The 24682-nt window shown below is 41.5% G+C and overlaps 1 protein-coding gene across 8 annotated transcripts in view; it reads left to right on the forward strand.

Moving 5' to 3' along the window:
- The window catches only part of GPM6B (glycoprotein M6B), a 107044-nt gene that overhangs the window by 65392 nt on the left and 16970 nt on the right, over positions 1–24682 (forward strand). For 2 of the 8 annotated variants that reach the window (XM_036384958.2, XM_036384977.2), the window contains exons 1-2: positions 9304–9379; positions 16775–16894. The exons of 1 other annotated variant lie outside the window; for it this stretch is intronic. In XM_036384958.2, the coding sequence (XP_036240851.1) occupies positions 9319–9379; positions 16775–16894 (181 nt within the window). In that variant the 5' untranslated portion in view covers positions 9304–9318. Of the gene's footprint in view, positions 1–9121; positions 9380–14357; positions 14368–16774; positions 16895–24682 lie in introns of those variants that run through there. 5 more of the 8 variants (XM_036384969.2, XM_054514030.1, XM_054514031.1 and 2 more) reach the window with 4 other exon arrangements.

The following is a 24682-nucleotide window of genomic DNA, read 5'->3' on the forward strand; positions in this document are numbered from 1 at the left end:
CATTCATCAGTGTTTGGTATGCATTCAAAATCTTGAAATACTGACTGATATGTATAAAAGCCTAGAATTTGGGATTTTTTCCCTTCTCTCCTAAAGTTGTGAAAAGGTCTTTAAATGATGGGGTTTGTCCCAGGACCCTGTTGGTCCCGAACTAGGGAGATGCTCGGTTTACTCAGGAATACATTTTCTGTCTTCCTTTAAACATGTGTGTGTTGTTTTATTGTAGAGAATTTGGGCTTTAGTGAAATTGACAATCTGATAATGTTGCTATGATATTTGCTTAGAAACAGTTTGAAGTGGCAGTGAAAAATCAGTTATAGTTTGTTTGGCTCTATAAACCTGCAGTGTACTAATTGCAAATTAAACTAAGAAAATGGGCTTTTGATTGTGTTTGCAATCTGGTGATGTTCTGTCTGCAATAGAAGTATGTACTACACTTGAACACACAATTAGTTTCTAAGACCACGGGTGGAAGTGCTTATAAATACTTTTAAAGCCGTGGCTGGTCAGTTTCCTCCCTGTACTAATAACCTTGTGAACAAGCAGTTTGGGCTGGGTGATTTTGGCTGAGCATGAGAAACTGTGGTCTTTTTCTGCAACTTGTGGGCAAGTCTGTGAGCTCAATGTCCCATGTTGAGCAACATGCCTTTGGTCACCTCCACCTACACTTGACATAGTAGTTTTTTTCTACATAGTGTTCTTCTTCTGTTCTTCAGCAGAAAAAACCTTAGTCAGAGCCTTGGGTGTTTTTTCTACCTTGTGCTTTTCTCTTGTTTTAATTTTAGGGATTTTTTTTTCAATATATACATCCCTTATCCTTTTCCCTGGTTCCTCAGCTCCTTTCTTTTCCTCTCCAAATGGTGCATAAAGGTGGAGCAGATAATTGTACTTCAGGAATCAGTAGTAGTGAGATATATGGAAGATGTGTCTGTAGTACTACAGAAATCAAAAATGCCCAGGGCATTTTCAATAACTGATGTGAGTGTCTCCAGAGGAAGCACACAAAGAAAATGTTTAGTGTTTACACCTGGGAAGCTGTGAGTGCAAGAGAAATGATTACAAATGTGCTGAAAACCAGAGAGTAGAAATAAAACAGGATGGGAATGATGCAAGGAACAGATAAAGAAAAGTAGATGCTAGATGAATTTCACTCTGAGTCATGACAAAGTGCAGAAATTATGTCTTTCAGCTGTTTAAAATAAGTGAGTATCACGTTTGGAAAAAAACAGAGATGGGGATGTAACTAGGCATTGCTCAAAAGAGAGTCTGAGTGGTTTTCAGGCAGCAGCAATGGAGGCCATTTCAGAGGCTGGGACCCTGCTCCTTCTGCACTGACTGCAGTGGGGCCCTGGCCATTGTGCAAGCCCTCCTTTGTGCCAAGCCTCAAAACCTGCCGGGCCACAGAGTGGCTCTTCTCGCCAAACACTGAAAGGCTCCAAGCCTGAGACACTTAGAAAATTAGGCAAGACAAAGTGTTGGAAATATATACTCTAGGGAATAATCCTGCCCTGGCAAGGGATTTTACTTGACAGCCTATCTGGGAATCCAGGCTGAAAGCTGCTACTTTGTCCTTAACTCACCCTATAGCACTTTTGTCTCAGAGCTCACTTTGTATGCAGGATCACCCACTGCTGAGGTTCAGCAAAAATTGAGGCGTGACGTGATCCAGACGGAGCTCCAACCACACTCGTTGTTAGCAGGTTAAGTCATTCCTTGTTTACAAAGGTAGAGGGGTGGAGTTTTTTTCTTAATTGTGCTGAACTCCGTGAGTGCACACTTAGCTTTTTGTGGGCTCAAGTGAAAGACCTGTAGAACACTTGAGCGGCGTTGTTTGCTGTTCACAGCGGCGCTCTCAAAGGCTTTGCAAAGCGCAAAAGAACCACTGCTTTCGACATGACTGGGATCCCAATCGCTGCAGCTGGAAAGAGGGGACTGCAAACCTAGACTGGAGAAGTTGCTTGGCACATATTTAGTCGATGAGTTAATTGGACACTCTCAACATGGGACTTGTTAATGTCCTGCTGCTTTCCTAATGAGGATATCTGCTGTTGCAAAGAATACAGTGATTAATTGGGGACCGTTTCGTTAGTGTCTTAACTGAGGATTTCATGACTAGTGTCTTATGTGTGAACAGAGACTACATTTGCAATTCAACAGGCAGTCCAGCACTGCATGACAGAACTGGTCCAGGATCTTTCCAAAGTATAGTTTAATTACACTAGAATAAGAATTTTCTATCTTGGGGAAACAGCTACAGTTGTCGTGACTTACAAGGTGCTGAAACCTCAAACAGTGAATTTCAGTACCTGATACCAATCATTATTGTGATGCTTTCTTTTATCTCAACATTTTGACTTTTGAGTTCAGTGGGCTTTTCAAAAAGTTGATGCACAACTGCCCAACAATCCATGAGCTGCTCTAGGAGCAATGTATGGCAGAGCCTGGGGCCGGTGGTGCTGATTTTCCAACCCAGGATACTGAGATAAAATGGTAACAGTGCTCCCAAAGTGTGGCTTAGCTGTGCTGCAAACTCCAGTCTGATCTTGGCTAACTTGGTTCCTGGCCCTGAAACCTTGAGCTGCAGGAGTCTGTAGCAGTCTGTACACTGGGATGGCTGTGCATTCACTATCAAGCTGAATACCTATTGCATGACTCTAGGAAATAATTAGTATGCATGCCTCATAGTGGTTCCAATGGTGCTCATATGGTTTACTGTTCAATAAAAATACATATATAATTGTATGCATTTTCTTCCTATACATATGAATATGCACACATACATGTTTTCTGTATGTGTACACACACACACATATCTACATCTGTGGTTTATGCATGGACTCCTTTGTGACATTCTAGGAGGATTCTTCATCCTTGTCCCTCCCCAGGTACCCCCAGTATGCAGTGTGAGGTACCCTTCTATAATGAGTGCCCCTGGTTTCTTTTTGGGGAGCTGTAGGCTTTTGCACTTCTTTTTATTTCCCTGCTTTTTTCCATGCTTTGTGAAAAGACTGGACTGAAGCCAAGACTGAAGAACAAAACGAGCACTGAATAGATGAGAGATTGTAGGTGGGATGCTGAAGCCTATGCGAAGAGTGGGAGGGCAATTTTGAAAATCAGAACTGGATGTAAAGTTAACAGAGAATTGTCTGATTAAATGTGACTTTGTGGAGCAAAAGGCTAAGTTTGTGTCAAGGCTGAACTCAGTGATGTTTATTTATAGACAGAAAAAAAGAAATCAACAGGTAGCGTCCCAATGCCAGGCCTGTGTCAAGCTCTTGTGTTTTGAGATGGAACAGCTGTATTAACAGGAGTATATTATAATGATACCTTTGCTGCCTTCTAAATTGCTGGCAGAAATAGCTCTTCTACAAGTACACGAGGCACTTCTACTTGAGTGCTGGCAAGTGTGACATAAATATCTAGGATGCTGTTTCAGTATGTCCAAGTATTCAGAAGCTCCAGTTAGTTTCCTGAGATGGCAGTAAGCTTTGACAACAGTATTGGAGAAGAGGGTTCACAGCAAAAGCTAAGTATGTTGGATTGTCTTCAAAGTGCAGAATTAAGGCAACAAAGACAAAAGGCTTGAGCACATTTTATTCCTGCTGCACTACAAGGCAAAGGTATGATAGCTGAGAATCTCCCTTCAGTTGTGATGGACAGAGGGAGCAAAAAAAAAGGTGGTTATGTGTGCCAAAGTCAAAAACATAGCCCTTAAGATTCTGGAGGAGCATTTGAAGTACTGTTGAAGGCTTCATGTACTAGTCATGTATGTGAGGACCTTGCCACTGATGAAGAGAAAAATGTATGGAGATTGGGTAGCTCAAAGGCTTGTTTTGCTACTTCATTCTAAAGTTAAAGCATTTGCAACCTGCCATGCAGTACACTTACAGAAAAATCATGCGGTAAAATTGTGGAGCTGGAGTAGAAGCTGAGGACAGCCACTGGAGCTGGAGCTCTAAACACTTGCCTAATGAAAGTTCCTCCTGGGGGAGATGCTAGGAAGTCTTTGCTTTCATTTTCTGTATTTCCATGCTCTTTCTACTGTAGTCTAAATGGGTTCTAGTTTGTCACCATATTTTTTTCTGGCTTGCCAAAAGGCTACTCCAGGCAGCCTCACAGGAGAGGGATGCAAGAGGTCATGTTGATTCCAGCTTAGTTTCACATTTATCCTATTTTGTTTTCATTTTTATTGCCTTTCCTTGGAAGTCTTTGGAATGGTTGAGAGTTCTGTATTTTGTCTGTCAAGAGTTTTGAATTCTTTTCCCCAGATTTTTCTCTTTTAAATACAAGTTTCTAAAACCCAGGAAAATGTTACTAAGGCCCTTAGATTAGATAAATAAAGTCCATCACTTTTAAAAATTATTTCCTTCTGTGCTGTTGACTGCCTTTCATAAGTGGAAATGGAGCTCTCACCTGCTTAAGAAGACATCAACTTTTTCTTTCATTTTGACTTTCATTATAGCTCTTCAGGCTTTTTTCTTTGGTAGACTTAACATCTCTACAGCTATCTTTGAGACTAGAGCTTGATGAGACCTAGCTATGGAAAAGCCTTACAGAACCATCTGCTCACTTTCTAAGGGATTTCTTTTTTCCTTTTTTGTTCCCACTAAATGTTAGCTGTTGGTGTATGTTCTGGATCTGGGCTGTTTATTACCTTTGATTCTCAGCCGTGGCTGTAACTGTAGTGGTCCAGCTGGAAACAGGCAGGCTGGACAGAGAACCGTACGTACCCCAACCAGTGAGTGACATCTCCTTTGCCTGCTGCTTGTCACCAGGCATTTAGCTTGGCAGCAGTCATTGACATCTTCATGAGGCTTTGTTAAGGGAGTCACAGCACTGGCATCTTCACACGGTTAAGGTTTGCTTACTCCTGGACTTAGCTCCATTGGTTAACTCAGTGATTTTCTTTGGCTGCAGAGATAACCACTATCCATGCTTTAGCCTTTTTTTTTGCCTCTCCTCACAGAAATGTGAGACTGAGACCCCTAAGTGCAGTGCAGACTCATGTCTGTTTTATACTGTGGTATAAGTGCAGGGATTTTCCACTGTTATTTGTTAATTTGGATTCCATTTTTCCTGTAACCTAGTATATCTGAAAGAGTGAACCCCAATTTTTAAGTTTTTGTAAGGTACTTGCAAGATCTATGACTGCTGCACAACTGAAAACTTGTCATGCTTTGATTTTATCCACATGGAAAGTTTGCCTTCTTTTGCATAAGTATTTGGACTGGGTTTTATAAGCAAGTCTTTGGTAACTGGTTTAAAGCTGAACACGAGCAATTACATTGCACCAAGTGGCTTCACGTGTATTTGTTCTTTCTCTTAAATATTAAAATAAAAAGTATTCTACAAGTCATCTTTGAAATTAGTTGTTTGGACTGTGTGTCAGTCTTGTTTGAAGGACAGTCTCTGTATTTTAGCTTCTGAGTCTTGGATCTCATAGATAATCTCAAATTGCTCTTCAGCTATGTGAGAACACTCTTTATTACAGCTCTGTGAAGCCTTTGTAGAAATGGCAAGTGTGTATTCATCTCCTGAAAGCTTGTGAAGAATTTGCTGTAGCTTATGGTAGAGCTTCTCAGCCTGCAGGAATGTAAACTAGATTCAGTGACATTAAAGATAGATGTTCAAAAGAAACTGGCACATGAACAGAATAGGGATTCTAATGTATTTTTTAACTTCTGCAATTGTGCTATTTTAATTGACTGAGCAAAATGATTAAATGTGTGGTTTTGGGGTTTTTTAATACCTAGATAAAATAGATTTAAGCCCTTTCTTTTAACTATTTTGCAGTAAATGCGACTTGGTGTGCAGCGCCTTCACATACTTTCCTCCACTGCTATTCATCCTGAGGTTTGGCAGTAGGCTCAGAGCTGTGCTTTAGCAGCAGAAACCCTTGCTGCTCAGCCCCTCTCCTCATTTTCACTTTTATCTTGTTCTGCAAAAACAAAATGCTGGGCTGAACTTCTCAAATGTAACTAGCTGCCTGCCCTGGTTGCTGGGTATCTAAATCAGCTTGATCTGTATAAGCAGGTTTTTCTGAGTATCTGTCTTAAAAGTTTTGGGGTTTTTAAATTTTTTTCTCTTTGTGGCTTAATCTTGTGCTGTGTTGTCATAGGCATAAACTTGATGTCTCCCAGTCTCATCACATATTATGACATGGATGTATCTGTTTAAGGGAGGGAACATTGAATGAGACAACTTGCTGGCTGAGATTAATGCTTGAAGCACAAGATCAGAACCCATGTTAGCACTGGAGGAAATAGTATAGTTTGTTTTATTTGCATACATTGTATTTATCAATGATGGTGTAAAAGTTTGAAAATCAAGAAATTGCTTAATATAACTGCTTAAAACCTGTCATACATTGCAGCAATCCAGAAAATAGTAACAAGGGAGGGGAGAGAATTTTACGCTCATATATACTTGGAGCTTCCAGAGGATGATTTAGTTGGTAGGATTAATGCTTTTGAATAGTTGTGCTTGATGATTTTTGAAGTGCTCAGTTCAGGTTCTTGTGAAGTAGATTCTGGTATTGTGCACTGATTTTTCATTGCCTGTTTGGGGAAGGGGTTATTCTGGGGAAACAGTTGAGGAAATAGTCTCCCAGCCTGTTAGTTTTGAGTTTCTGAAACACCACAAACTATGAAGTCCTGAGCCTGCCTAAAATTCTGCTCACCACCAGTAGGAAAGTGTGCAGCTGTTTGAAGGAGTAGGTCTCACTGGTAAAGAGGGGAGGGCTACGGTCATGGGTTTCCTCCAGGGACAGTCTATAACCACAAGTTATGTCTAATGTATTTTCTGTTTAAATAAAGGAAATTCCAGATTATGTTTGTATTTTCTGTGTATTTATACTGATAAGTGCATTGATACTCCACCACTTGAATTAGGTTATGAGCAGGCCTTTTGTAATTTAGGATAATCTGAAGGGAGGTTTCAGCTTTTTAAGGTTTTAGACCTTCCAGTCTAAAAGCAAAGATCATTAAGAAAGAGAGATCTAGACTATGACAGAAGTAGCAACTGCACAATGAGGTGTTCCAAGAAGAGAATTTTATGTCAGAAGCAATCAAGTGCTTTGACCAATTACTAAAATTCATGTGACTTTCAGCAAGGAGGGTGTATGTGGTATGGAGTTTCAGTCTTACTGATGTTAAATGGGGAAAAAGCCCCACTCTTCGTAGAACCTTTTCTTTGTATAATCGTTATACCAACAACTTTTAGTAATAGTTAGAAGAATACAGCAAACATATCAGCCATGCTTTCATATTTTGGCTGATTGTTTCAGGGAGTGTGTTTGCAGTGCATGGTCTTGCTGGGGAGGGATTTCAATCTGTGTGTGGATTGCTGTCTTAGCACTGGAGAGGAAGGTGGGGGAAGTATGTCTTGCCACCTGGGTTGAGGTCTCTGCTGTGCCTACTGATTTGATTACCTTCAGGAACCCAACCCCTTGTCTCACATTGGCTCCTGAAGATACTGCATGCCATCTACAAATTACTACCATCATCCTGCTTACACAGAGGTCTGCTGAAGTGGGAGCTTCAACTGCAGACTGTTCCTGGACTCAAGGAAGCATTTTAGGTAAATGCTTGACGTCAAGTTTTTATGCTGTGATACGAAACCGTAGGATGTGACCAAGACCTCCTGGCAGCTGTGCTGAAGCCTGAAGTCTGAGCAGTAATGCCCAAAGCAAAGTAACAGCTGTGTTAGCTGTGGTGAGAGAAGAGGGTTTGTGCACTAATTACTTGAAAGACACAGGAACTTTCTCTAATGGTTGGGTCTGAGGCTTTTGTGCTTTTCACTTGACATCTAGAAATAAAAATGCACAGCAAAATTGTGGGTTGTAGTAACTTCAACCAGAAGAGACTAAATTGCAGCTACAAATCTTTGGACTGCTTCCCTCTTCCCACTCTCCTGTTTGAATTTGTTATAGGGAACATGCAGGGTGTAGGTTTTGACATCCCCAGCATTTGCTGAATCTGCTGGGCATCTTTGCAGGCTGCAGAACTGGCTGCAATGGCTGGACCACAAAGGCCATTACACCTCACTTGCTCCACCATCCTACACACACAAAGGAGTGCCTTTGGGCACTTGTGCCCTGTGCAGTGTGTTGCACTGTAAGGCATTGAGACAAGCAAAATGACAGGCAAGGTTAATTAGCCTCAGTGCAGCCTTAAATGTGTCAGTTGTCCTGGGTTTTGGGAGGGGAGCAATATCCCTGTGTGGTGTCGCCCTGCTCTGTGGCTCCCCAGCACAAGAGTGGGCTGGGGACACCTAAAGTCACCTCATGCAGTGCAATGCTGGCATGTCTTGAGTTTGTTGCTCCCAAGTGCAGCTTATTTGATCATGTTGCAGTCTGTCTGGATTTAGGAGAGTGATCAAACGTGCTGAACAGCAACTCTGTGCTCACTCCCAAGCATGGCTTTAGGTCTCTAGTGGCAGACCTCCTTTTAAAGCCCAAGTTGTGTTTTCTTAAACATTTTATCCTTTAGAGTGTTGCACGTGCATTTTAGCTCACTTGAACTAGCTTCCTGTCTCCTTGCTTGGATATTTTTTTCTTCTTTTTTTTCCCCCCATTGTGCTCACGAGTCAAACAAAGAATTAAAATTTTCCATGTACATACATATATATGCCCGCTTTTGCTTTTATGCTTCTCTCACACAGTCTTTTACCGTGGGTGAGCGGATCTCTCAGCAAAGAAAGCAAACAGAGAGAGCAGACCCATCACCCCCCACCCCTTGAAAGAGCAGAGGGCATGTGGAATAAATCAAAATGCAAAGCATAATAACAAGGTCCCATGGGAAAGGGAGCCTTGTGATTGTGTGCCGGCGTGCACTCCCCTTGGAGACGGCGGCCGGGGGGCTCACCTCACCGCGGCCGGGGGCTCCTTTCTTTCTCCCTTGCATCTCCCCTCCCGGTGTCACCAATCCATTCACTACCCGGAGAATTGATTAACGTTTGTTGGGAGACGGGAAAGAGGGGAAGAGCGGAGGGCAGGAGGAAGGGGGCGCGATCGGGTGATGCTATCTATCCCCGCGGTGTGGCAAGGCGAGGCACAGGATGGCTATTTTATAGCTGGGGACCCTGGTGACGTATAGCTGAGCGAGCTGGCACAGCTCCTCGTGGACCAGTCAGCGGAGCGAAATTGAAGCTGACAAGACTTTTCTGGCATTTTGGAAAGGACTGTAATCTACTGTAGGGGAGAACAGAGCCGCTCAATCACCGCCGCTGTAAATAGGAGACGGAAGGGAGCGAGAAAGGAGGCGAAGAGAAAAAGTGCTTGCTGGGGGGGGAGGGGGGGCGGCATTTTTGGTGGATGGTATGAAGCCAGCCATGGAAACTGCAGCGGAGGAAAATGCAGAACAAAGCCAAGAGAAAAAAGGTACCCAGGGGTCTAACAATAGCCTGTTTAAATCTTTTCATTCAGGGGGCTTAAAGAGGTTTAGGCCAGTTTTGTCACTTTTTCAAATAGCTCTTAAACAATCATTACTGCGTCTTCGGGCTTTCAGCCGTCCTTTCCTGCATGGCTTGACAACAAATTAATAGAGCATCAACCTTTCTGTCTGCGTCTGTATTTGCTCTGAATCTGTCCTAACCCTACCCGAAATGATGCTTGCAAAAGAAGTCTCGTTATTGCTGCGTCTTTGACAGATTTTGGTTAATTTGGTTTACAGAGGTAGCGTGTGCCTGTGTGTTTGCATGTTGTTTTCGGAGCCGTAATCTGGTGTTTTCATCGAGACTAGCTAGCCATGTAGCAAGGCTTTGCAATGCAGTGTGGGAGACCTAGGTTATAACAACATATAATAGATTATAATGTCACACAACCTTCGTGTAGTGAGCTCCATGCCAAATGCTACTCTTATTTTTAAAATTCCTTTTCTGTGGTGTCATCTGGCAAATTTTACTTTGGTAGCTATCTGCTTGCACTATGATAAGGGAGAACAATGCAGTGAGTTTTGCAACATTCGATTTCAGGATGTGTTAATCACTGAGAATTACTGCTTAATGGAGAGAACAATTCCATGGTAGTGGTTCTGTTGTGGGGAGATGGCAGCGCTGAAAGAGAGGTGCTTCATCCATCCCAGCTTCACAGGTTGATTCTGTCTGGTCTGGAGTGCTGAAGTTCAGAGCATAAATTCAACTCGCAAGGAATATTTTCTTTCTCTGTTGTATAATTTGTGACAAATAACCATTCCTCTTCAGTGTAGCAGAGTACTCTACAGATCATAGCAGTTTGTTGGGGTTTTTTTACTGAATGGTACAGCAGCCACAAAATTATTTAAATTTCCGCTGTCTTTTTATTTGAGCCATAGTACATTTCTTTAACCTGCTGTGTATCGTTTATAAGCAATCTGAGTATCTCATCTGAGTATCTCATAGGCTTAAGCAGCTGATAAACAACTAGTGCATTTCCCCAAGCAGAATTCTTTTATCGATTGTTCAACAGTTCAGATATAAACAAGATAAATCCCGGTAGTGTCCAGTAACAGATTTTGTTTTCCTGCTTTGAATCTGACTCCTGCTACACACTTCATATAAAACAAGCTTCAGTTTCAAGTAAATGAAATTTGTCAAGTGATTAGACATAGTACTACATAATCCCTTAGGGATTTCACAAAAGGAGGTCCACTGATGAGAGATTAAACTCCGAAAGCCATTAGTGTATGTGGACAATAACCCACCTCACTGCAGATTTTGAGTAATTAATGTACAAAATGTCCTGAATAGATTGACTATAAAACCACCTTGAATTGATAGATCATTCTTCAAAAATTATAGCAATTCTTTCTTCTGACTGAGGAGCTTTTTTTAAACCAATGGAATTCATGTTACAATGAACCCTAAAGAAAGTTATCCGCGTGCATTAGCAGCTGCGCAAAACAAAATGTGTTGCTGAGTGTGTTTATGATGAGTTTATGGCTTCCCTTTTGTTTTGGCAAGGATGAAAGAACAACATGTAGAACAGTAAATCTGCTTCCAAGTCAAGGAGGTTGATCTGTTGTTTTCATCAAATGCAAGCAGGGAGCCTCCTATCCCAATGTTACCACAATTTCTTAATTTTTTCTATGATAATTTTATACTTTGGATCTGTTACATAACTATATGTATGTAACACTTGTAGGCTTTGTTCCTGCTGATTCTCTGATTCCTGAAAGTAGCACACGGTCTCTCACAGTATGCTCTGTATTTCTCTTCACTTAAATTCTCAATATGCTTCACAGCAAATTAAAATGCAGAAAGCTGAAAGTCCTACTCCTAATTTCTATAGCAAAACAAATAGACCAGATCCCCTGCAAAGTTACTGCTGTGAAGTGGTCATGGAGAAGACGTATTTGGTCTTGAGGGTCAGGTTTTCCAAAGGGCTAAATCTGTCGAGTCCAGTTGGGTTTTCAGATGGGCTCAGCAGGCATCACGTACCTCTCAAATGTCAGAATTTTTCAATAGGACTCTTACACCAGCAACTCCTGTGGAGGAAAATGGGCTTTTTCTCTGTGTAAAGAAACTCGCAGGAAAATGCTGCTGCTTTATTTTGGGGTACAGAACAGGAGATTTAATTTACTCTCTGGACTACATCTCTTACTTGTTATGGCTCACATGCTTGCCAGCCTTGCAACATTTTCTTCTTCCTCTAAGATCCTACCTGGCCTTGGTAATGGCCATCCTTTATGAGATGCCCTAGATCCAGTGATTTCAAGGCAACTGCCACAGCTTGAAGCAGTTGAAGTCCTATCACAGGGTCTTTTAACTCTTCCTTCTAGAAATTAATTGCAAAGCCTAGGGAGATAAACCACCATCTGAAGGGGTTTGGGAGATGCTGCTATTGCTAGGACTGAGCAAGGGAAGATCATGAGCATTCTGCTTTGGGTGCTCAAGTTCACACTCAGTATGCTTTTCACTGCCATGTTCTGGGAAAGTATCTGCATTTATTTAATAGCAAATTATGCTTTTAAACTAAGAGGTATTTTCCCTTAGCCAGAATTTTAAGCTGCCTGTTTCTAGGGTGTGTTTTCAATGCAAGGACCTTCTTGATGATGTGCTGCAGTTTTGTGGAATAAATGCTTGAAGGAAGTTGGGCTAGGACTACATGCTGTCTGTGTACAGATCTCCCAGTATTGGGAGAACCCTGGAGAGCAATGCTGCTGGAACACTTGGCGTGAGCAGCGAGGTCTATTTTCAGTTTGAGCACCCAAAGCAGTCGTACATGAGCACTGGTGCCACACAGGTACTGGGTTGTGTTTTCTGTCTCTGTGGCAAATGTGGACAGCCAGCTATTGTGGATTGCAGTGTAGCTGAGACAATTTGCACAAGCTGATGTGCTTTATGAATAGTTACAGATTGATAAATGAAAATTATTGAAAATTTTTTAGAATTTTTAAATTTTCTAAACTGTATAGACCTAAACCATGCTATCTTTATTTATTTATTTAATAATTTTCATGAATCCCTTGCCTGATTCAGGCAGCAGTACTACCCAGCTGATGGATTCAGTGTTTATCTGACATTTGTTTCTCTGCACCCAGATGAGTGGCTGCTGTCCCAGTTTTTTTAATTGGAATTGGAACAACCCTCATGCTGATGGAGATAAGAAATAAGTCAGCTTTATGCTGTGTATCAGCAGCCCTTATCAGAGGAAAACACCATGAAAGCTGAAGCAAAATGTTTAACAGATACTTTGCAGGGCTGCAGGACAGATTGGATGCATTTTAAAGATGAAGGTTTACAAATTATTACAAATGACAGGGTTTATCTTGCAGGCATTAAATTAAATCAAAATGTGAGGACTGGGCAGGCAGATTTACTGAGGTGGAATAAATAAGAAAAACGAAATGCCGTTTTGCATCAGCAGCGAAGGATATAGATCCTGATACACATTAACAGAGACAAGAAGTTTCCTTTTTCATTTAACTGTGAGAAATAGTACCAAGTTGCAAAATAAAAATTAAAAAAATTAAAAGAAGAAAAAAGAAAATAAATCCCAACTGTGGATGACCATGGTGAATTCACCAATTACACACAGGATGGAAGAAAGCCCTGATACTAGGGTTTAGGTTCCTTATATGAATACATATGATGTTCAAATTGCCTATGCTGTGCTAAGGAATAATGAAGACCAGTTTGAGCAGCTGTACCAAAGGTCCCTTTTAATTGGCTCTTCCCTGCTTATGTTCTCTTGATAAAAGAAGACCTGGTGGTTAGTAATAGCTGTGAGCTTTATTATTTTTATGGTATATGAAGCCATGTTTCAGCTTTTAAGCTCTAAATAGACAAGTATATACTAGTCAAAAATAGAAAGAAAATACTTTGCTTGTCTTACACTATTGTACATGGTTGTACAGTTGTGTTTAAATGAAGCTTTAAAGTGCAGTGTGAGAAATGAATGGATTGTCAGGCAGTTTATTTCACTTTTAGTAAAGTTATTTTTACACAGTGAGCTTGTGACATTTTGATGCATCACAGATGTATTTTTCATTACAACAAATTGGAAAAAAAAGTATTTTTTTTAAATATGTGTTATGATCATGACCAAAATCCAAGGTACCCACCTAATGGAAGGCTCACACAGTGGTATCCGAGCTGTCAAGACATTCAAACATATTTAGTACACTGCATATTTTCCCCCATTTTAAGCAGTTGATTGGTGTTTCAGATGCACTGACAACAACAACTGCTGTAAGCATAAGTCCCTGAAGAATACGACTGTAGGAAGAGAGGTCCAGCCCTGGGAGAATCTGGGACACGCGATATTCTGGGGATAATAATTTTGCAGGCTTAGTGATTTAGGTTTTAATGAATAGGATTTGGTTTGTAAATAGGAGGGGGTTGAAAAATACTTGGAGAATGTACTCATAGTGGTCTGAACAACCTCATGAAAGCAGAAAACCTAGACATATGTGCCATGGGATATGGTAACGGGGGTGGGGAAACCCAGATGGCACTGTGTGTGCACAATGGATTTTGCAGCAGGAGCAAAGGGGGCAAAGAGGGGGGGAAGGTCTCCTTCAGTTACTCTGACCCTTCCCCATTTTCTGCCCAGCCTTGCTCCTTGTCCAGGTTTCATCACCAGATCATCAATGACCAAACAATACCCTCTCTTTGCTCCCATGGACTGCTTCATCAGCTAAGACAGATGAATATCAAAACTGTGTTTCCTCTAAAACCAAAAGATAAAGGCAGCAAGCATGAGGATGTTAAGCACTGTGAGTTTGATTACAGGCATGCAAGATGATTCATCCCAATGAATATTGAACACCACAGTCACCATCCATGTGCCTGTGTGGTGTGACATGGAAACATTGTCAGTTCTGTAGCTGCTGTGTCTGTGCAGGACTGAGGACAACCTGGTTCTGACAGGAGGCCTCGAGCTTGGCTGTGAGTAGAGGACATTGTAACCTAGACCAGGAAATACAATTAGTGCAGTTAGTTACTCAAAAAGCAAAAGGTAAAGACACCCTCAAGCCTCTCTCCTTTCCCAATGATTCAGGGTACAGAGTTAAATTCCAATGGATATGGACTGTGAGCAGCAGTTGTTACACCACTGAAGCCTGGGAGCTTTTGACCTGGTGTTTTTACATGAGTGGGCCTGGGTGGGTCCCAGCAAAGTCACCCAGAAATACCCTTCAGCTTCAAAGGTCGTGCCAGGCATGCACTAAGGGCTACCAAACAGCCATTGCTAAGTGGCTCGCTCCATTGAGCCAGTGCTCAGTGGAAAAACTGAGATTCCTTATGGAGTTTGAACTGCCTGCTAATGAAAGGAGCCCTGTTACTGCCAAACCAGAAATTGCTTATTAAAGAAACCAGCTCCATAGAATATTTTCACTTACAGAAACGATGCTACAAAGTTTACATGATGTCTCTGTGTTTCAGGGTTTGATGTTTGTACACCAGACAGGTGACTTCACCAGCATTTCCCCAGGCTAAGGGAGAAAAGGAGCTGCCTGCTCTGCTGCTCTGAACAAGTGCTTTTTGTGGCCACTGCAGGAGAAATCTCAAATTGTGGGTTCAAGCTAGTAGGATAAAATCTTCTTGATATGGAATGTTTGGCTTAGATGCTGCTGCAGTACAAATGAATAATTCTTTTCTTTTCAGAAGTCTTTGCAGCTGGTTATTTTTAATCTTAATTAAAAAAAAATAATCTGAATCTGTTACCAGTGTCCAGTAAGTAGCCTCAAAAAGGCAGGGGGCAGACATTGGGGAGGCAGAGAAGGAGAAGAGGTATGCTGTACTAGCAAAGAATTTTGTTTTCCATTTTGTATCCAATTCCATTTTTATGGCTTTCCTTCTGATCTCCCAAGCAGGATTGTTCCTCTCTGAGCAGAAGGAGATGATATCGTCCTGAGAGTGTGCAGTCATTTTGGAACAGTACTTTCAACACATTTTGAATTTTGTTATGCTCATAAGATGTGGAACTTTTCTTTCCTAAGAGGAAGAATGAGCCACACAATACAGAATAATGTCGTCTGTGGAAGATTTACTGATACCTGCTTGCTGGTTTGTGTGTGAGATGCAGAGAGGGGAAAATTACCAAGCCATGAAGTATCCTTTAGAGAGCCATTGATGCTAAATTTATGTAGAAAACCCAAAAGACTCTTAGTATTGGAGTTTGTTTGCTGTTAAAGAAGACCAACAAATTCTTGGTTTAAATCTTTAGATCCAGCATTTGGATTCAAGGCCGAGATTTTTTTCTCTTCTTGACATATGCAAATGTGGCTGCGCCAAACTCCTCATTGCACAAGCAGCAAAACCATATGAGAGGGACTGGGTCCAGGACCTTCTGAGCCCCTCATAGGCTAGAAATTTATGGCATTTCTACTTCTCCTGCCCCTTGAAATTTGTCTCTAATCTAGTCTACAGTAGATGGGGTTTTCATCCTCACAACCTTCACGTTCTCACATGCCCAAATGCTGCTGAATTGGATTTGCTTCAGCCAGAAATGATGGTTGCTTTCTCATTTAGCCACTGCAGAGGGGGACTCTGGTGCATTTTAAATAAAGGTCTGTCAGTGTCACCCTGACAGCTTTGACAAGGCCATAGGGGTAGCAGTGGGGACATGTAGGCTCAGAAGTGGTTTGATGCTGTTTCCTGCCTCTTCAGGAGCACAGAAACCCTGTGCCAGTGAGTGTGCCATGAGTGTGTGAGTGGGTGAGGTGAGTTGCTGCATGTGGGGCCTTGTTGCTGGGCTTCCTCTGAAAAGACAAGGAGAAGCAGGACTGCTCTTCTTGGCCATGAACCTGGAACAAATAATTTTCAACACACTTGGTCCAGATTTATTGATGTGAGCAGAGCCTAGGTGAAACTAGAAAACCAAACTTTTATTTTTTGAATGTAAGAAAGTATCAGTGCAAACCTTTGTGTTTGCCCTACCTTGACATGAAGCAATAACCTTTTTCTTTGACAGCATTAGAGTCTTTTTAAAAAACAGGTAACGTGATTTTCCATGACTTTACCTTCCTTTTCTGCTGGAGCAGAGCTTTTTGTCATGGACAAAGAGAGGGAGACATGAGAGTGGGTGGGGGTAAGGAATAGAGGGCCCTTCCTTATGTGTTTTAACTCAAATCCTAGGTAGAGTTTCAGCTATTCAACCTTTCTTAACACCTGTGTGAGCATTTCCCTCTTGATCATCCCTCCTAATCTTTTCCCTTAGTCTGTAAGGTTATGTTGTTTCAGTTCTGAAACTACAGTGTGTTTTTCTGGGCTCTTGTTTTTAAAGTTAAATGACTGAAAGTACTGAACTAAAACTTGTTGGTGACACTGACTTTTTACCACCTAAAATTGGCAGTGATCACCAGACCAGAAATGGAAATTGGCAGGTACCACTGGATGTACAGGAGTTCAAGGCCACACCGGTACCATCATGTGCCAGCATTGAGAGGCAATATTAGTCCTTTGGGGATTCAAGGTAAATAAAGGGCTGGGTGAAAGGGAAATGAAGAGTTCAGAAATGGTAGTAGCATAAACTTAATGCTTTGCAGTAGTCCTAACAATTTAAGATAAACGTTCCTCTGTTTTTCTTGTTTTATTTGTTAAGGCTGTAAAGGAGTATACTTCTTTTTGTATGAATACTTGACATAAATTTAAATTTCCTTGTTAATGCTTGAAAGACAATGTGTGGTGTGAGGGACAGCTTCCTTTTAACTGTGCTCCCAATTGCTTCAAAATTGTTTACAGATGAGATGAAATAGTTTGGGGGTTTATGTGGATGAATCTATCAGACTTATCAGCCACAAATGCAGAAATGACACTAAAGCAGTGACAGCAAATCTGACTCACTGGTAGCTTCATAGACAATATTCTGTGGTTTGGTTTGCATTTTTCCCTGGCTAGAAGCACTAAATGCATATGTGAAAGTCTGGAGGAGGATTTCAGGTGAGGCTATAAAAATGGTTTGGTGATTCTCCATGCCTGTCCTTTTGATGTCTGGCTTGAGACCTCAAGAAGATCCTATTTACTTTTCATGAAGCCTTATTTTAAGGGTCTGTGGGGGAATTGAGTTTTGAAGCATCTCATAAAGGCACATGAAATCAAGCCTATGATTGATCACATTAGAAAATTCCAGTCTGACTGATGGATAACACAGCAAGGGGTGTATATGCTCAGAGACAGCCTTTGCAGCTAGCTCAATCCAGAATTCTCTTCTCTTTATGGAGCTGAGTGACTGAAGCCTGCTTGACAGCTTGTTTGCTGGAGAGGCCTGCCTCCGCATCAGAGACTTTAATAGCAATGCAGGGAAATATTCACCAAAGCTTGCTGCCTCATCCTTCCCCTCTCCATCATATTTTCATACTCTTGTGCTTTAGGATTCAAATGTTTATGTATTTTAAATGGCTTTTTTTTCCCCAAAAATACTTAGGTCACAAATAATGATCTTTGTCTTCAGTATCAATATTCATTTGACTGTATTTTATGACAAGTTACCTGGGTGACAGGTTTGGGGCTGCTAGAAGACATTTCCAAACCTCATGTTTAGTACACATGGGATATTTTACACACAAAAGAAATGCTTCAGGGAGTAGTGGTAGATTATGAATGCTGCCTCCCTGAGCTGTGAAGGATGTGGAAGGAGCAGGCTAGACCCTGGTTATCAGGGTCTTGGGCCCCTTCAGCTGTCCCCAGTGATGAGACATGTCCATATGTGCTGGCACAGATGAGCCAGGACACAGAGATGCACAGCCTTCTGTTACAGCAGCTGGGAGTCTGGCACCTAAAATGGTGCTAGAAACCCTTGTTTAGGCAACTGAACCCTTTTCAGTCTGCCTTGGGAATCTTTCTGAACTAGCATATAGGTAAATATACCTGTCATGAAGGAGTTGAGGATGAAAGGGTTCTTGGTGATGGTGAAAACCCCTCCGCCCTACCAGAGCCCAGAAATGCCAGCTCAAGGGAAGATGTTTTAAATGGCTGCACTTAAAGAAATTGAAAGTCTTTTAGGCAAAAATGAAACCTCTCTGAACAGGTCTTGAGTAAAACCCACCTGCCAGTGATGGATTAGCCACTGTGAAAATGCTGGTCTTTTCTCTATTCCCTTAGCTTGCAGGGAAGATGTGACTTCAGTCCCAACACAAATTCCTGCTATAGAACACCTCCCTTCAGCACTGGCCGACAGCTCCCCACTGCTGGGTGGCACTGGCTGCTGTGCTGAGATAACCTGAGCTCCCTTGACAAACCACAGGATTTCTTGGGTGCCTTTGTCTCCTCTGTCAGTGTCCAAATGGCATCACTATGAGGGCTCCTTTGTGGCAGTCCTTCTCTTCTCCCAGGGTCTCCAGGTACAGCATGATCTCACTTCCCTAATTTAAGCTTGAATCCAGCTCTTGAGCAACTAGGGAAGAGTCAGTGTGGGAGACTCACTGCAATGCTGGAGCCAAGACATCCCCAGAACACCTGCAAGCTTAATGAGCCCTTCAAAATGCTAAAACAATTTTTTCCCCAGAAAGCAAAGTGCCATCTTTTTCTCTAGAAAGAGAAACTTTGCAGTAGTTGTTTAACATGAGCTTAGCTGTAGGCACTGTTCCAGGTTGTGTGGGTGTTGTTTGCTTTATGGAATTATTTTTTTTTTGAAACCTGCTTCCCCCAGATGCTGGGAGGTGTTTCAGCTGCTCTGTGAGCACATAAGGGCATGTGAAGGTGGAGTATCTCACTGAAACAGCCTTACTGCTCCTTTGCTGAAACAAGCTCAAGTTTTGGAAATTATGTGGGGATTCAGCTGGGGAAATAATAGCATGAAAGCTGTTGCAGAACAAAGGACTTCTACAGTTACAGTTCAGTTTTCTCATTATTCCACTTGTTCAATAGTTAGGTGAATGTCTGGGAAGATCTTTGCATCTTCAGTTATCTCTTAAATTGAGAATTTACCTTCTGAATCTGAGATATGCCAGGCTGGAATACACACACACACACACACACACATATGCACAATGCACAAACACACAGGTTTTGGCCCTGTTTTCAGCTCTAGAGGGAGAGAGGTTTTGTTTCTTGTTTACTTCTTTATAGCTTAGGGAGGAGTCAACTGGGGAAGCGGTCAATAGCGGTGGCTGAAATCCAGTGAGGCTAAAGTCTTGCTCTCCTGCTGGGTGCTGAAGGCTGGTGGAGGGTGAGGTGAGTTACAGCTGGCAAAAAGGTGGAGCTAAGAGTTTCAACTCCATTCTTCCAGGTAAGATATTCACCTTTGATTAAAAGTCAGCTTTTAAAATCATGTCAGCCAAGATACAGGTGGGTCTGGAGGATGGTTGGATCAAGGAAACTCCAATGTCCTTACAGATTTTCAGAGCTATGGAAGTTGCCCATGAAACTGAAATGCATAGATGCCTTTGTATTTCCACACTGAGCTTGTCTAGACCTTCAGGCATTTGGATATCTTTGGCAATTTTCCCATTCCTTCATCTCTTTTACTTTTCTGCCTTGAGTTTGTCCAAAATTATCGCCGAGGCTGGCACCTATTGAAGCAGCAGTTCCAGCGTGTTGAACATCCCAAGTGTTTCTTCAAGGAGGAAAAAGTAAGGAAAGCAAAGGGAGGAAGGCCAGAGCAAGAACAGAAAGGAAGGAGGGTCTTCAGGCCTATTGAGCAGTGAGTTGTTGATATTTCAGCTGAGAGTTGCAGCCCAAATTTGGACCAGAAGCTGCCCTTGCTGGTGCAATGTGTTTGCACTTTGAGCTCTGCATGCCAATGAGCATTTCCACATGCTTCTCAGGCTGCACTGAATCCCAAAGGTTATTTTGGATAGTAAATGCTAGAACAAGTCTCCAGGAGAAATAACTCCACAGCTTTTATCAATAATGCCTGATCTGTCCCTTATATGTGAAGTCTATTTTTTAAATCACCAGCTTAATTTTTTTCCTGCAGAAGTAGCTTAGAGATAAGAAATATCCCTCAAGAATTCCCACTGAAACCTGTTTGAAGTAATGCCTTTTCCAAGGTATAAATTAGGTATTTTTCTTCTTCTATGGATTCCACTGTTTCATAGGCCAAAAGTAAAACAGAGAAAACATGAAGTAAAATGAAGTTCTGCCTGACCTCTGTCCAAAAGCAATAAAGCTGGACAAGAGCAACTCTCTCATCCCACCATCTCGTGGGGCAGCAGTGTTCGTCCTGTGCAGGTCTGACTCCTTTCTCTCATACAGCAAACAGCTGGGATGGGCACTTGCAATAAATATGGATGTAGTGATTCCTATTCCGAGGATTTTACTGTCTGAAAACAGAACACCTGCGAGCTTAATGAGCCTTGCGGAGGTTGGAATGATATAGATGGGAAGTGTGGATATTTCACTAAATTTGAAGAAGGTAAACTAGATAAGGTATGTAAAAAACAGGTTCAGATAATTTACCTTTGCATGAAACAGGTTTGGTTCCAGCAACAGGAGTGCAATTTTTTTCCTGTAAGAACTGCTGATTTGGGAAGAAGAGATTTGGAGGGGAAAAAAAAAAGGTTATGATTACTGCTATCTGTTCTTAGAGTCTTCTCTGCATCATTTAGCACCATTCAGAAGAAACAAATCTTGCCATGGTGAAACAGCCTTTTCTCCAGTTTGAACATCATTTTTTCCTTAGTGAGAGAAAAAAAATAGCTTTTACTGTAGATAATATTGATAACTTCTGAAAGGCTGTTTGATTTGTTTGAGCTTTTTTGTTTGTTTGTTTGTTTGTGGGGTTTTTTTGTTACTCATGGTAGAAGAAAAAATAAGTGCTTGATTTTAAACCTGTGTTTCCTGTATTTTTGCAGACAAATTCAGGAAGCACTTAATATCATTACTCATACAGTACCACAGCAATACTCTTTTGCTTTGTGGATTTGAAGAAGGGTCTGCTAATGGTTCCTCCAGGCTGTGAGATGCTTATTCTTAGTGTGCACCAATTCTCCCGCATTATCTGTGTTGGTTTCCAGCACAGGAGGTGTGAGGACTTTTAGTTCTCTTCTGCATAAGAATATGGAAGCATCTAACTGATAACAGAGAATAAATACCTTCTCAGAAGAGGGGAACTAGCTGTATGACAGTGCTGAAACCAGATATCTTGTATCTGTATCAAGAATAACTGGAGAAGTTACAATTAAATCTGATGACCTTCAGAAAGGAGCTACTGGTTCTTCAGGTAGCTCTTAAATAGTAGAGGTTGGAGTGGGGTTTACTGGATGGATCAGGCTACTCCAGATCTCACAGGTTTTTACTTGAAAGAAGCATCTTGTGCTGGCCACTTGGAGGGATAACAGAGGTGCTCCTGCTGCATTTCAGGTCTGATCCTTCATGGCAGCCCTGATGGCAGTGTTCTCCAAAGGTCATGTCCCCTCCTGTCCCCCTGCTGGCCAGGAAGGAGTTATTGATTAATTACCCTGGAAGAGGGGAATGCAAATGCACTGGGGAGATTATCAACCTGGCTAGACTAAAGTGCATTTACATTAAGTTTTCTGGCTCTTATGAGTTAATTTTCAGTATAAGTTAATTTCACAACTTTTTATTTGTGTAGGACAAAAAGGCAAAATTAGGAAATACTGAAAGGAAGTTTCTGTGGAAGAGCCTTAAGTGGTTTGTGGGAGGAGAAGAAAGGATTTTCTCTATTTGAGTTCATCGCTTATTTAATCTGTTTAATGTTAATCCACTGGTGAGTGAACATTTATTCTAAGTAGTAACAGCAGCTTTTGCTTTGTGTCATGTTTTGTAAATCATCAAAATTTAAGATGATCAGGAATGAGTAAGGATAGAGCTTGGACAGAGACTTCTATGTGATTTAATGCTGAGCCTTTTCAATTTAGTCTCTTATTAAAGTGTGGAGATAAATTTTTCACAGGCTTTAAACTTACCGCTTGTAAGGTTTAATATTTTATCTTATTGTGTTGTTGCCACTGACCCTTGGCTGCAGGTGTGGGTGACAGATGTGAGGAGTAACCTTATTGCCAGGTGCTGGCTTAGTCTCATGCAGAGAAGAAAGAGGTAAATTCCAGTTTTGCTTCTGAGGTATTAGCCTATTCCCACATCCCTCACTGCTTCTCCTGTGGCTGCCTATCATGCAGCAGGTAGGAAAATGTACATCCTAGCATGCATAAGCCATTCAGAATGGAAATTTTCAAACATACGGTGGGTGGCAGACAGTAAAATCGGCAGTTGCTTTCATTGACATAAAGTTCATTTTCTGACAAAAATCCATGGTGGTTTAGGCCTCCAAGGCCTCCATTATTCATGCTTGGTATTGAGTAGTCTTCAGCACTGGGGAAAGCAGGAGGTAAATGTCAAGTACTGAGTTGTCCTCTTACATTTATTTGTGAATTGGGAGTGATGCTACCTACACTAGGCTCCTGTGGATGTGTAGTAATGAGCCTGATTTAGTTCCATGGCTGCATTTAAGATGTTATCTATCTAGTGCTTTCATTTAAGGTGTTATCTAGTGCTTTTTTCCCCTTGGATTTCTTGCAACCTTCCTTTTGTTAGAACAGTTCCTCCCCCGTGATTGTGGTTCTGTGGTGGAACATGAAGTGCAATTTCTGCCGTGTATTAACTGGGCTGGTGTCTGACAGGCCAGCATTTCTTAAAATGTGTTACACAATTACAGGAAGTAGGTGACAAGCAGAAAATTATGCCCATTGCTTTATCTCTCATGGGAGGGGAAGAAACCAAACTTCTAAGGAAAAGAAAATGGAACTAACTCAGACAGCCACAGGATTCTGAAGGTTTAGCTCCCTGAAATGGAAAACTTTTCAAAGCTCCTTTCAGGTTTTCTTGGTTCCATGGTTTTTTGTTCCATAGTGACCCTGACTATGGGCCAGTGGTTAGAACCTGAGATGCATTGAGGCATTAGTTCAACCTAGGAGGTGTTTGGAACATTAGACAATAGGCTGGTTTTCTGTCCAAGAGGTGTGAATATTCTTTCTTTACAGCATGTTCTCCATGCTTTGCTTTCAGGGAGGGCTTTTTGAACATCAGCCTGTCTCAGCTTTTCAAGTATGGGCTTCAAGAACTGATGTATGATGTTCCTAGAGAAAGCCCTAGGAATACTCAAGGAAGGCTACCTGATCCTATTGCATTGTCCTTTGTAATTTCCAAAACACCGATTTGACCTTAATAGGATTAGGTACTATGTGAGAACTGCTTCTTTTTTCTTTTTATTTAAAGACCATTTTCCATGAATTCTCTATTACCTTGCCATTCTGAGTTTAAATCTTAAAGCTGTACTTAAAGTAGCAAAGGAGGTTTAGCCACACAATCAGCATTTGGCATGGGAAATTGAATGGCTAAGCCCCTGCATGCATGCAGTAGGCTGTACACTGCTGAGCAGATTGTATAATTGTTCAGCATACATTAAGCAACCAATTGCCGATTTATGTACATATGTAGGTTCATCCTTTAGCAATTTCCTGTGACTGATAGCTGCCAGGAGATGAAAAGAATAGCCAGTTCCTGTTTCTTTCTCTTCTCTTTATTTTTGTCCTTTAGCAAGAATATTTTTGTGTGTGTGTGTTTAATAGCATTCATTCCCTAGAGAATAATCTCAGTCTTTGTTTTAGCTGGCCTCCTTCTGAGAGTGTGTTAAATCTGTAGCCAAGATCACAGGCAGCTCTGGGCAAATCATTGGGCTGTTATTAACCTGCCTCCATGGCAACTGCTGCTCACCAGCCTGAGGACAAAAAATGTTTTTATTCTGCTGAGTTGCACAAAAGGTTCTAGTGATGCCTTGCACAAAATAGCCATTGAAAGGGAAGATGCAGTGATGTGTGTTTGCTCTGTACAGTTTCATATTTAAATCATTTTACACTGTTTCGTTGGAAGGGGATGTACAGCTGAACAGTGCAGCGTTTTGGCCATACGGAAAGTAAAAACTAGCAGAAAATTGGAGCTGAACTTATTTTAATGCTACTTATTTTTGTCAGCTTGAGTTCACAGGCATTCATCCTGCAGTTGTCATCAGAGTGTTAGCAAGTTATTTTGTGAACATGAGCTAGGCAAACATCTTCCTGGGGTTTCAGTTGTACTGTGTGAAGATAGTTGCTGACTTAGAGTTGCAGAGAGAGAACATAAAGGTTTCCTGGAAAGCTTTCTAATTGTTTTGAGAAATCCTCTTTTTTGCTTCAGTGCTTCTTTGGGAAGCTTGGTAAGTGTATCTCAGTTCTTGATGAGCTTCAAATTGTATCTGGCTTTGAAAGCTGCTCTTAGCAGTACTGTTTTAGGCTTGTGTTAAAATTATAAAATCAGCCATATTGCT

The sequence above is a fragment of the Molothrus ater genome, chromosome 2 (assembly GCF_012460135.2).
Source record: "Molothrus ater isolate BHLD 08-10-18 breed brown headed cowbird chromosome 2, BPBGC_Mater_1.1, whole genome shotgun sequence".
Classification (NCBI taxonomy): Eukaryota; Metazoa; Chordata; class Aves; order Passeriformes; family Icteridae; genus Molothrus; species Molothrus ater.